The sequence below is a fragment of the Schistocerca gregaria genome, chromosome 4, assembly GCF_023897955.1.
Source record: "Schistocerca gregaria isolate iqSchGreg1 chromosome 4, iqSchGreg1.2, whole genome shotgun sequence".
Classification (NCBI taxonomy): Eukaryota; Metazoa; Arthropoda; class Insecta; order Orthoptera; family Acrididae; genus Schistocerca; species Schistocerca gregaria.
Genome location: NC_064923.1, coordinates 645,877,296 through 645,890,897, shown reverse-complemented (window position 1 = coordinate 645,890,897; position 13,602 = coordinate 645,877,296). Strand labels below are relative to the sequence as shown.

The 13,602-nt window shown below is 43.0% G+C and overlaps 1 protein-coding gene across 1 annotated transcript in view; it reads right to left on the bottom strand.

The window, feature by feature from the left end:
* The window catches only part of LOC126267848 (nucleolar and coiled-body phosphoprotein 1-like), a 99,067-nt gene that overhangs the window by 43,386 nt on the left and 42,079 nt on the right, over window positions 1-13,602 (bottom strand). The window contains exon 2 of the mRNA XM_049973157.1: window positions 3,593-3,861. Coding sequence (XP_049829114.1) covers window positions 3,593-3,861 — 269 coding nt within the window. The remainder of the gene's footprint in view (window positions 1-3,592; window positions 3,862-13,602) is intronic.

Below are 13,602 nucleotides of genomic sequence, written 5' to 3'. Positions count from 1 at the left end.
CTGGCGTAATGAATGTCGTACACGCCGCAGTACATCTGGCGTAATGTCGCCGAAGGCTGCTACAATACGTTGTTTCATATCCTCTGGGGTTGTAGGCACATCACGGTACACATTTTCCTTTAACGTACCCCACAGAAAAAAGTCCAGAGGTGTAAGATCAGGAGAACGGGGTAGCCAATTTATGCGTCCTCCATGTCCTATAAAACGCCAGTCGAACGTGTACCTCACCCCTCATGACGTGTGGCTGCGGCGAAGTGTATGTAGGCGAAAAGGGAAGGACTTTTAAAGAACGTATTAAGGAACACGAACGCCATACGCGGCTAAAACAAAGTGTGGAATCGGTGTTAGCAGAACACCACGATTTCAATAAAGTATTTGTGCTGGCTAAAGAAACCAACATCCATCAAAGAAAACTCTGAAAAGCGATTGTAATTTCTAAAAACGTATGTAACTTCAATAAAGAGAACAATTATAGGCTTGCGGTATCGTGGCTCCCAGCCATAATGGAAGTTAAGAGGCGGTCGTGGCATATGCGTAATACAAACAACTCCCTGGAAGCCACCTATGCGTATTACAATATTTTGGATAAACATTCTCTCTCTCCCTTGCTCTGCCCATTACCCTTCTAACAAGTATTGATGGCCCACCAGTAACAGCAGAGAGAATATTAATCAATAGCTCCTCTCCAGCATTAAGTAGGGACAAAAGCCATTTCTAGCCAATGACGACGGCCCATCAATGATATTCAAAAGAGTTTTACCCAATAATCATACTTTTGCAGCGCAAGGTCTAGAAAAGTCTGCTTCATAAGAGAACGCGATATTGATCAGTCAACCGACCGCACAGAATCCTTAAAAAAGGCCCCAGGAGAGGGGTCGAAACGGCAGTCCACATCTAAATCTACATTTATATTCCGCAAGCCACCCAACGGTGTGTGGCGGAGGGTACCTTACGTGCCACTGTCATTACCTCCCTTTTCTGTTCCAGTCGCGTGTACCTCGCGAGGAGAACGACTGCTGGAAAGCCTCCGTGCGCGCTCGAATCTCTCTAACTTTACATTCGTGATGTCCTTGGGAGGTATAAGTAGGGGGCAGCAACATATTCAATACCTCATCCAGAAACACACCTTCTCGAAACCCGGTCAGCAAGCTATACCGCGATACAGAGCGCCTCTTTTGCAGAGTCTGCCACTTTAGTTTGCTAAACATTTCCGTAACGCTATTACGGTTACCAAATAACCCTGTGACGAAATGCGCGCTCTTCTTTGGATCTTCTCTATCTCCTCTGTCAACCCGACCTGGTACGGATCCCACACTGATCAGAAATACTCAAGTATAGGTCGAACGAGTGTTTTGTAAGCCACCTCCTTTGTTGATGGACTACATTTTCTAAGAACTCTCCCAATGAATCTCAACCTGACACCCACCTTACCAACAATTAATTTTATATGATCATCTCACTTCAAATTGTTCCGTACGCATACTTCCAGGTATTTTACAGAAGTAACTGCTGTGTTCTGTTTGCTAAAAACTCTTCAATCCAGCCACACAGCTGGTCTGATATTCCGTAGGCTCTTACTTTGTTTATCAGGCGACAGTGCGGAACTGTATCGAACGCCTTCCGGAAGTCAAGGAAAATGCCTTCTACCTGAGAGCCTGTATCTAATATTTTCTGGGTCTCATGAGCAAATAAAGCGAATTAGGTCTCACAGGATCGCTGTTTCCGGAATCCATATTGATTCCTGCACAGTAAATTCTGGGTTTCCAGAAATGATATGATACGTGAGTAAAACATGTTCTAAAATTCTACAACAGATCGATGTCTATAGTTTTGCGCATCTGCTCGCCGACCGTTCTTGAAAACTGCAATTACCTGTGTTCTTTTCCAATCATTTGGAACCTTCCGTTCCTCTAGAGGCTTGCGGTGCACGGCTGTTAGAAGGGGGCAAGTTCTTTCGCGTACTCTGTAGGATCGAACTGGTATCCAGTCAGGTGCAGTGGACTTACCTCTGTTAAGTGATATAAGTTGATTTTCTATTCCTTGGACACTTATTTCGATGTCAGCCATTTTTTCGTTCGTGCGAGGATTTAGGGAAGGAAGTGAAGTGCTGTTTCCCTCTGTGAAACAGCTTTGGAAAAAGGTGTTTAGTATTTCAGCTTTACGAGTGTCATCCTCTGTTTCAATGCCATTATCATCCCAGAGTGTCTGGATATGCTGTTTCGATCCACTTACTAATTTAACGTAAGACCAGAACTTCCTAGGATTTTCTGTCAAGTCGGTACAGAGAATTTTACTTTCGAATTCACTGAACGCTTCACGCATAGCCCTCCCTACGCTAACTTTGACATCTTTTAGCTTCTGTTTGTCTGAGAGGTTTTGGCTGGGTTTAAATTTGCGGTGAAGCTCTCTTTGCATTCGCATTATGAGAAATATGACGCGGCCTAACAACCCAGAAGATCTTAACTTCACTGAATATATTGCCTGAAAAAAAAAGAAGCACTCAAAAGACGTGGTCAAATGTCAATATACCTTCGTACACGTTCATACCATTGTCGGCTATGAAAAGCAGGGTATATAAGGAGCGCGAATACCGTCAGGTGTTGAGTGATCACTGTGAAGGATACGGAGATGCACGTACTAATGTGAGACAGCGTTATCAGCAGCTGTCAGAGCTAGAGAGTAGCCTCATGGTGGGCCTCCATTTGGTAGGTTAGTCGTATCGTGAAGCATCCAGATTTGTGAGACGCTTGGACGTGATAATGATCCGATGTTGGACTGCATGGGATCGTCGTTAATGTTCCGGACGATCACGTGTGACCGCCAAAAGGGAGGATTGCCTTCTTGTGCACAAAAGCATCGCTCAGCTTCTGCGTCTGTCATCCCCAAACAATTAAAACTCCCTGCAACATTCTGTGTCATCCCATACCATTGGTCAGATACTCACAGCAACAAGACTAGGGAATTACCGTTCCATGCTAGGCTGCCGTTAAAACTACGACACAAACGGCTGAGTGTGCAGTGGTGCCGTAGCATAGCCCTTTCCACCCTGAACACCTTTTATGTTTTTGTTTTTTTTAAATGGTGAATAAAGTTGAATTCCCTGTATACTTGGGCATACTAGACACTGGGAAAAATGATAAGAAAACTCTTCCGTAAAAAATGTTGCGGGAAAACAACTAGCACAATCGTGAGGGTCAGGTTTTATTCCACCAAAATTATTCTCTGACTTCCTGCTATTTGTTTGATATTGTAAATTACCAGAGGAACAGTTATGAATAAAAAAATATTCTTTCATTTCTTTTATTTACTAGTTATTATAAAAATGTTACATAGATTGCAAATCATATTCCGCGAAAGAAAAATTAATAATATTTTTTTAAATTTATTTTGTAGCACAAAGGCATGGTTCAGACTGCTTCACTTTTCGTGAAATAATTTGAAACAATCCTTTCCTTTTGCAAGACATAAGAACTGATTGCATTTTATGCACTTTGTCTCTGTTCTGGAAGTGCAGCGCTCATACATATTTTAGTAAGAAAATGGGAATGATACACGAAATAGGTAACTCAGATCGCACCTCTTTGTCACTTACCTCAACAGCACTGTAATTAATGTTTCTTGGAGGAAACTTCTGAACAAAATTTGATCTCCGAAAAAGCAGTCGTCTGACATCTTCTGTGACACTGTGTGAACTCCTGCGTTCTTCAGGAACTTCAGGAACTTCTTCTGCACTCAAATCATCATCAGACGAGTCGTCTGCCTGCTGAATATTTGAAGGAGAACGATCAAATTCATCTGACGAAATGCTACTCAAATCCGAATCCTCTAATCCTCTAATAGAGATCGGATTGTCTGATAAACCTGCATACAATAACGGGAATGTGCATAAAAACTTTCCCATTCAAAACTCTATGAAAAACAGTAATATAGGGAGGCCAATGACACAATCAACAACACCCACTCGAGGATGAAGTTACACAGTCAACACCTAACCCACACAATCGTGCTAGTGCAAATTTAACGCACATTTACTGCAAAGATATGAAGTTACTAATAATTATCAATATCACAACGTTGTACACACTATTACAAATAATCAGATCCAGCAAATCGCCGAAACAATTCAATTTAACTTAATTATGAGCAACTAACCAAGCGCCGGCATAATGCTCACTTCTCGATCAACTTAAACAACGTGTGCTGCAATCTGTTGGCCCCGAATGGAAACATAAACATGATAAACGCGTAGCGCACAACCTGCACGATCGTTGCAGGTCGGTTGGAAGCAAGGCAAGAGATTCAGTTTTTCGTCACGATCAGTGACTACGGCGGCGATCTGGGTAGACGTCGATTCTTCCATCATTTTGGTGATACACAGCGGCGTTAGTTCTAGCGTCACGGGTCAGGGAGGCATAGGGTATGACTTCTGGTCACAGCTGGTAGTCACTCAAGGAACTCGACAAAATAACACATCGTGGTCATCCTGCAGCCTCGTATGTAACATCTCATGCGACATTATTGTGATGGCATTTCTCAGCGGGACACTGCTCGTCCACAGACGACACCTGTCTCTATGAACTGACTGCGTGACGATAAGATGCTCCCACGCCCAACAAGATCGCCAAAACTGTCTCCGATAGAACATGTGTGGGACCAGATCGGATGTCAGTTCCGTCCCTGTGGCAATGTCTAGGATATCATGGACCAGTTAAAACAATTGTGGACCAGCTTCAGTCAGGAAAGGATACAATGGCTTTATGACACCCTACACTAGCGAGTCATTGCATTCATCAATGGGTTTGTATACCCATACTGGTTTCATCACAAGAGGAGGAGGTATACTTGGAAAAGGCCGGGAGATACGGGAAGATTTCAATTATATTACATCATGGTCAGACAGAGATTCCGAAATCAGATACTGGATTGTAAGGCCTACCCAGGAGCAGATATAGACTCAGATCACAATATAGTAGTGATAAAGAGTAGGCTGAAGTTCAAGACATTAGTCAGGAAGAATCAGTACGCTAAGAAGTGGGTTACGGAAGTTCTAAGGAATAACGAGATACGTTTGAAGTTCTCTAGCGCTATAGATACAGCAATAAGCAATAGCGCAGTAGGCAACACAGTTAAAGAGGAATGGACGTCTCTAAAAAGGGCCATCACACAAGTTGGGAAGGAAAACATAGGTACAAAGAAGGTAGCTGCGAAGAAACCATGGGTAACACAAGAAATACTTCAGTTGATTGATGAAAGGAGGAAGTACAGACATGTTCCGGGAAAATCAGGAATACAGAAATACAAGTCGCCGAGGAATGAAATAAATAGAAAGTGCAGGGAAGCTAAGACGAAATGGCTGCAGGAAAAATGTGAAGACATCGAAAAAGATATGATTGTCGGAAGGACAGACTCAGCATACAGGAAAGTCAAAACAACCTTTGGTGATATTAAAAGCAACGGTGGTAACATTAAGAGTGCAACGGGAATTCCACTGTCAAATGCAGAGGAGAGAGCAGATAGGTGGAAAGAATACATTGAAAGCCTCTATGAGGGTGAAGATTTGTCTGATGTGATAGAAGAAGAAACAGGAGTCGATTTAGAAGAGATTGGGTATCCAGTATTAGAATCGGAATTTAAAAGAGCTTTGGAGGACTTACGGTCAAATAAGGCAGAAGGGATAGATAACATTCCATCAGAATTTCTAAAATCATTATGGGAAGCGGCAACAAAAAGACTATTCACGTTGGTGTATAGAATATATGAGTCTGGCGACATACCATCTGACTTTCGGAAAAGCATCATCCACACAATTCCGAAGACGGCAAGAGCTGAAAAGTGCGAGAATTATCGCACAATTAGCTTAACAGCTCATGCATCGAAGCTGCTTACAAGAATAATATACAGAAGAATGGAAAAGAAAATTGAGAATGCGCTAGGTGACGATCAGTTTGGCTTTAGGAAAAGTAAAGGCACGAGAGAGGCAATTCTGACGTTACGGCTAATAATGGAAGCAAGGCTAAAGAGAAATCAAAACACGTTCATAGGATTTGTCGACCTGGAAAAAGCGTTCGACAATATAAAATGATGCAAGCTGTTCAAGATTCTGAAAAAAGTAGGGGTAAGCTATAGGGAGAGACGGGTCATACACAATATGTACAAAAACCAAGAGGCAATAATAAGAGTAGACGATCAAGAACGAAGTGCTCGTATTAAGAAGGGAGTAAGACAAGGCTGTAGCCTTTCGCCCCTACTCTTCAATCTGTACATCGAGGAAGCAATGATGGAAATAAAAGAAAGGTTCAGGAGTGGAATTAAAATACAAGGTGAAAGGATATCAACGATACGATTCGCTGATGACATTGCTATCCTGAGTGAAAAAAAAAATGGTTCAAATGGCTCTGAGCACTATGGGACTTAACATCTATGGTCAGCATTCCCCTAGAACTTAGAACTACTTAAACCTAACTAACCTAAGGACATCACACAACACCCAGCCATCACGATCCAGAGAAGATCCCTGACCCCGCCGGGAATCGAACCTGGGAACCCGGGCATGGGAAGCGAGAACGCTACCGCACAACCACGAGATGCGGGCTATCCTGAGTGAAAGTGAAGAAGAATTAAATTATCTGCTGAATGGAATGAACAGTCTAATGAGTACACAGTATGGTTTGAGAGTAAATCGGAGAAAGACGAAGGTACTGAGAAGTAGTAGTAATCAGAACAGCGAGAAACTTAACATCAGGATTGATGGCCACGAAGTCATGAAGTTAAGGAATTCTGCTACCTAGGCAGAAAAATAACCGATGACGGACGGAGCAAGGAGGACATCAAAAGCAGACTCACTATGGGAAAAAAGGCATTTCTGGCCAAGAGAAGTCTACTAATATCAAATACCGACCTTAATTTGAGGAAGAAACTTCTGAGGATGTACGTCTGGAGTACAGCATTGTATGGTAGTGAAACATGGACTGTGGGAATACCGGAACAGTAGAGAATCGAAGCATTTGAGATGTGGTGCTATAGACGAATGTTGAAAATTAGGTGGACTGATAAGGTAAGGAATGAGGAGGTTCTACGCAGAATCGGAGAGGAAAGGAATATGTGGAAAACACTGATAAGGAGAAGGGACAGGATGATAGGATATCTGCTAAGACATGAGGGAATGACTTCCATGGTATTAGAGGGAGCTGTAGAGGGCAAAAACTGTAGAGGAAGACAGAGATTGGAATACGTCAAGCAAATAATTGAGGACGTAGGTTGCAAGTGCTACTCTGAGATGAAGAGGTTGGCACAGGAAAGGAATTCGTGGCGGGCCGCATCAAACCAGTCAGTAAACAGATGACAAAAAAAAAAAAAAAACTGGTTTCATATTTCGAAGTTCTTCGTAAATATTACTATTTTGTAATCATTGAAATAACATAATATACCCTCTCAACCCGTATAAAGTTTCATTTCGTTTTCCCTTCCGCTTCTGGGTACTTCACTTTTTTTTGTCAGTCAGTGTGTACAACTGCAGAGAATTGTAGTCTGTTTTATGTAACTATCGGCTCTTGTGTATCGCTTCATCTATCACATAACAGAACACGCTTTTTGTCTACGTTTCTCAACTTATTATTTGGAAGCAGTGAAAAGTATTACAATCTGCTTTACCAAAGCTACTGGAATATCTCCCCGACTGTTTCTGGTACGATTACGAGATAGCATTACGAGTTCCAATAAAAAGAAGGGATTAGTCTGACCGAGAAACGTCACAGCAAATGGAGAGAGAGCTCCACTGTTAACATCAATAATTTATTGCATTCGCAGGGCGCAAAAAAAGAAAGCGTTTCTTCGCCGATGCGAAGGAGATGGCATCTTGCGCAGCCACTAGAAAAGTATCATACTAATGATAGTATTTACCATCAGTGCCAGAGGGAAATAACCAGCGTGATGTCGACAAAATGCCAGTGCGATCTCGTTAATATCGTTCCACTGCGTCGGTAAAGTATCCGGTTTTGTGGCGGCTGATGGATGAGATTCTAATGATAATCGGCTTTGCGCATTGCAGAAAACTATTTTCTTCTTTTATAACACTTCAGCATCATTTACATACTTTGCCTCACTGACAGTGTCAGGTTTCATAAATTCACGTGCGACCTCAGCAAAAATAAAAATCCTATTACTGTTTTTAATGTGCATTAATCAATTGACAGGGTATTTAAATTTTTCTGTTCTAGGTGATTTGTCTGTATCCTACACTTAACAGTTTATGTGTGTGTGTATGTGTGTGTGTGTGTGTGTGTGTGTGTGTGCGTGCGTGCATGCGTGCATCCTTGTACGCCCTTGAACTAATCGTCTGATCATTATATTGACTTTGACTACAGCGTAGTTAACAGCACAAGATTTTCAATAACATCAGAGGATTTTTATAAATAATAAATTCGCTTTGTCAAGTCAACGTTATCTGAAATGAAACTTTAGTGATATAGTAAAGGTCCGTTTACCAACCCTGAGGGGAGAGACGTATTGTACTTTGAATCACCAGTCCAATATTCATCAAACATCGAAAAGATGTTAAATCATTAACCCTTCATTCTACTCGGAACTTCTGTACTCCATTAACATCAGCATGAGGTGTGACTCCCGCAGGCACAAGTTTTCCATTAACAAAAAAATCTTTTTAAAAGAGACCTTGTATTAGTTGTGGCATGGGAGAAAATAGCTCCTGAAGGTCATCAAAATCAATTTCTTCCCATGCCTGCAACATTCGCTGTGTCAGAGCATGAATATTGTTGGCAGGAGGCTGGTATGAAAGTAGACGTCTCCGCATCCCGTCCCAGATAAGCTCTACGAATGACAAATCAGGGACTCTGCAGGGCAGCCACAATGTACGTTCTCCAAGCGTGTAGTGTAATTACGTTGTTGACTCTTGTACCAGGTGGCTATAATTAAAGCGCAGCTACTCACAGGGCGTCCAGTGTGGGCTGCAAATGTCGTATGGCAGTGAAACTTGGTAGATGTTCTAATACGTTGCGGTGGAAAAAACTTACTTCGAATATTGGCCACCAGGTGAACCTCTAGCACTGTGAAAACAAGAAAGTCGTTTATGTTTCCATATATGATGTATTAGGAATGTGACGTGAGCAGAAAACGTCAAACAAGCGGGAAAGGCATGATGCTGATGTTATTATTAGATGCTGCTTACACAATTTGTTCAGACTGGAGACGTCAACGAGATACTTTAGAGCGCCATATATGCACCTTGTGGCCAAAATTGGAACTAATATTTTTCCAGCGTAAATTGATTCCACATTAATGCATTAGCGTATCGGCCAAGTGTCGCTGCCATACGATAATTACAGTGCACCCAGGTTCGTCGTTGAGTACACCATCGCAGGCGCTCCTGTCTGTGATGCAGCGTCAAGGGTAACCGCAGCCATGGTCTCCGAGCTGATAGTCCATGCTGCTGCAAACGTCGTCGAACTGTTCGTGCACATGGTTGTTGTCTTACAAACGTCCCCATCTGTTGACTCTGCGATCGAGACGTTGCTGCACGATCCGCTACAGCCATGCGGATAAGATGCCTGTCATCTTGACTGCTAGTGATACGACGCCGTTGGGATCCAGCATGGCGTTCCGTATTACCCTCCTGAACCTACCGATTTCATATTCTGCTAACAGTCATTGAATGTTTATCACTGGGAGCAGAAATGTCGCGGTACGATAAACCACAATCGCGATAGGCTACAATCGCACCTCTATAAAGTCCGAAACATGATGGTACGCATTTCTCGTCCTTACACGAGGCATCACAACAGCGTTTCACTAGGCAACGCCGGTCTGTTTGTGTATGAGAAATCGGTTGGAAACTTTCCATGAGGAAAGCACGTTGTAGGTGTCGCCACCGGCGCCAACCTTGTGTGAATGCTCTGAAAAGCTAATCATATGCATATAAATTTCGCGTCTGTGGCACGTCATCTTCGTGGTGTAGCAATTTTAATGACCAGTGGTGTATTTTACTTCATTCTTCCTTCGCGCTGTTTGATAAAATGCTTTCGGAAAAAGTCTGTGTATAGTGTTAATAAAGAACGTCTTTGTCAACAGCACTGACATTTACAATAGAAAACTTCTGCAGATGCGACAGTGAGGTATTATCAGAGTATCGCCGGATCAGCATTGCAGACGACGGCGAACTGGCAGCTGCAGGCAGTGGCTCGTGAAAGACAGGTAACGAGGGAGGATGCTGTCCCGGTAGAAGCAGCTCAGTAACTCTGCCAGCCGCCCCTCCGTTTCTCTAACATACGACAATCCTCTTGCGCGTAACCAGCTGCCAGAGAAGCGCCGGAGTTATTCTCCACTCGTACAAGGCTCCCAGTTTGGAGATGTACTATGTACTGCCTGAGAAGCACCTGCAATAAAGTTAAAACAGACCATACGCTCCAGAAGCATTACAGCTAAGACCCATTTCTGAAGCTTCCTGGCAGTGTATCTATGTAGGACATGAACACGGGACTTTTGCCTTTCGCGATCAGTGCTCTTGCTGACTGAGTTATCCAGGTACGACCCACGCACCGATCACCTCCCATTTTCCAGTATCTCCTTCCTACTCCCCAAACGTCATAGAATTCTTCTGAACTAACGTTCCTGGAAGGAATGATATCTCGAAGAAATTCTTTAGCCACAGCGGCGGAAACGAAGATGTGAGGGCGGCTCGCGACTCGTGTTAGAACAATTCAGTTGACAGTGTCACTGCTCGCGAAGGCAAGATTACGCTTTCGAATCCCAGTCAGACAGACAGTTTTAATCTACCAAGAAGATTTAAAATAGCACAGATTCCTCTGGAGGATAATAAATTATTTCTTCTAACAAGAATTCTGCTTGGGTGAATTAATTACAAGGCTAACACAAACATTCTAGCTAACGCTGAACCTCAACAGCGGCTGTAGCATCATTTCCAAATTTAGAACAGAGGAGTTCGGACACATTTGACAAGAGGAAGTATTACGCCAACAAACTGAAAGTTGAAGCGTTGGTCAGCAGTTCTGTAGGAGATCGTAGTTTCTGAAACCAGAAGTTCAGCTTCCGACCTTAACGTTCCGTCACTTCGTGAACAGGCTGGCTGTTGACATTGTTTCCGATGTCCAGTGTCTCAAGTAGTAGTTTAAGTACTGTGGTACACAAGCGATTGAGCTATCTACTTCTGTAGGACTCTCTTTACCTGCAGTCATGAAGTAATATAAACCACTGCCGGAAGAAAAGGAAATTTATAGTCGATTCTCTGTGTATACAGGGTGTTACAAAAAGGTACGGCCAAACTTTCAGGAAACATTCCTCACACACAAATAAAGAAAAGATGTTATATGGACATGTGTCCGGAAACGCTTACTTTCCATGTTAGAGCTCATTTTAGTTTCGTCTGTATGTACTCTACTTCCTCGATTCACCGCCAGTTGGCCCAATTGAAGGAAGGTAATGTTGACTTCGCTGCTTGTGTTGACATGCGATTCGTCGCTCTACAGTAATAGCATCTAGCACATCAGTACGTAGCACCAACAGGTTAGTTTTCATCATGAACGTGGTTTTGCAGTCATTGCGATGTTTACAAATACGGAGTTGGCAGATGCCCATTTGATGTATGGATTAGCACGGGGTAACAGCCGTGGCGCGGTACGTTTGTATGGAGACAGATTTCCAGAACGAAGGAGTCCCGACAGGAAGACGTTCGAAGCAATTGATCGTCGTCTTAGGGAGCACGGAACATTCCAGACTATGACTCGCGACTGGGGAAGACCTAGAACGACGAGGACACCTGCAATGGACGAGGCAATTCTTCGTGCAGTTGACGATAACCCTAATGTCAGCGTTAGAGAAGTAGCTGCAATACAAGGTAACGTTGACCACGTTACTGTATGGAGAGTGCTACGGGGGAACCAGTTGTTTCCGTACCATGTACAGCGTGTGCAGGCACTATCAGCAGCTGATTGGCCTCCACGGGTACACTTCTGCAAATGGTGCACCCAACAATGTGTCAATCCTCATTTCAGTGCAAATGTTCTCTTTACGGATGAGGCTTCATTCCAACGTGATCAAATCGTAAATTTTCTCAATCAACATGTGTGGGCTGACGAGAATCCTCACGCAATTGTGTAATCACGCCATCAACACAGATTTTCTGTGAACGTTTGGGAAGGCATTGTTGGTGATGTCTTGATTGGGCCCCATGTTCTTCCACCTACGCTCAAAGGGGCACGTTATTATGATTTCATACGGGATACTCTACCTGTGCTGCTAGAACATGTGCCTTTACAAGTACGACACAACATGTGGTTCATGCACGATGGAGCTCCTGTACATTTCAGTCGAAGTGTTCGTACGCTTCTCAACAACAGATTCGGTGATCGATGGATTGGTAGAGGCGGGCCATTTCCATGGCCTCCACGCTCTCCTGACCTCAGCCCTCTTGACTTTCATTTATGGGGGCATTTGAAAGCTCTTGGCTAAGCAGCCCCGGTACCAAATGTAGAGACTCTTCGTGCTCGTATTGTGGACGGCTGTGATACAATACGCCATTATCCAGGATTACATCAGCGCATCAGAAATTCCATGCGACGGAGGGTGGATGCATGTATCCTCGCTAACGGAGGACATTTTGAACATTTCCTGTAACAAAGTGTTTGAAGTCATGCTGGTAAGTTCTGTTGCTGTGTGTTTCCATTCCATGATTAATGTGATTTGAAGAGAAGTAATAAAATGAGCTCTAACATGGAAAGTAAGCGTTTCCGGACACATGTCCACATAACATATTTTCTTACTTTGTGTGTGAGGAATGTTTCCTGAAAGTTTGGCCATACTTTATTGTAACACCCTGTATAATATGGAACCGACAATTCTTTGGTAGGCTTCCGGAGATATCACTGTGTCACACCGGACTTCTAACACAGGTCACACAATTTCCATAAATTGCGGGTCGGTGGCTTTAGATCTGGCGCAGTTGGTGGTCAAGTCATCAGCGTATGTTCCAGTCATGCTCCTCAAACCACTGTAGCACTTTTCTGGCCTTGTAACGGGAAAATGCCATCGCCTTTCGAATAGACAGCAAACAGGAAGCGATGTATGGTTGCGGGGTTGTTTTTGCGTGCTTATTCTTGAATTGAGAACAAATGTGTGAGGTGAAATGACTAGTTTAACGTCGCAATATTTCTCACCAAATTACAGCTTTTCACACAGTTTTCAACTCGCCAACATAAAAACAGCGCAATTGATAACTCATCTTTCCAACATGAAAAAGTGAAATAAGTCTATACACAACAGTGTTAAATATTAACTCTCTGAAAGAGTATTAATCTTAAGCACAATACGATGGAAGTTTAATTGGAAGTTTCTTTACACTAATCTTAAGCACAATAATACGAAAGTTTAATTGGACGTTTCTTCACGAAATTGCTCCTACACATACGTTATGATGTTGGTCAGTACTATAAAAATCGTCCGATTCCGGTTCAAAGTTCGGTACTGTTTAGGATGACAATGAAGTCTACGGTGGATGGCCAGCCAAGTGACAAAACTGAGCGCAATATTACCCAAGACCACTAGAGTTTACAGTGGACGCAAGCTGGTAAACAA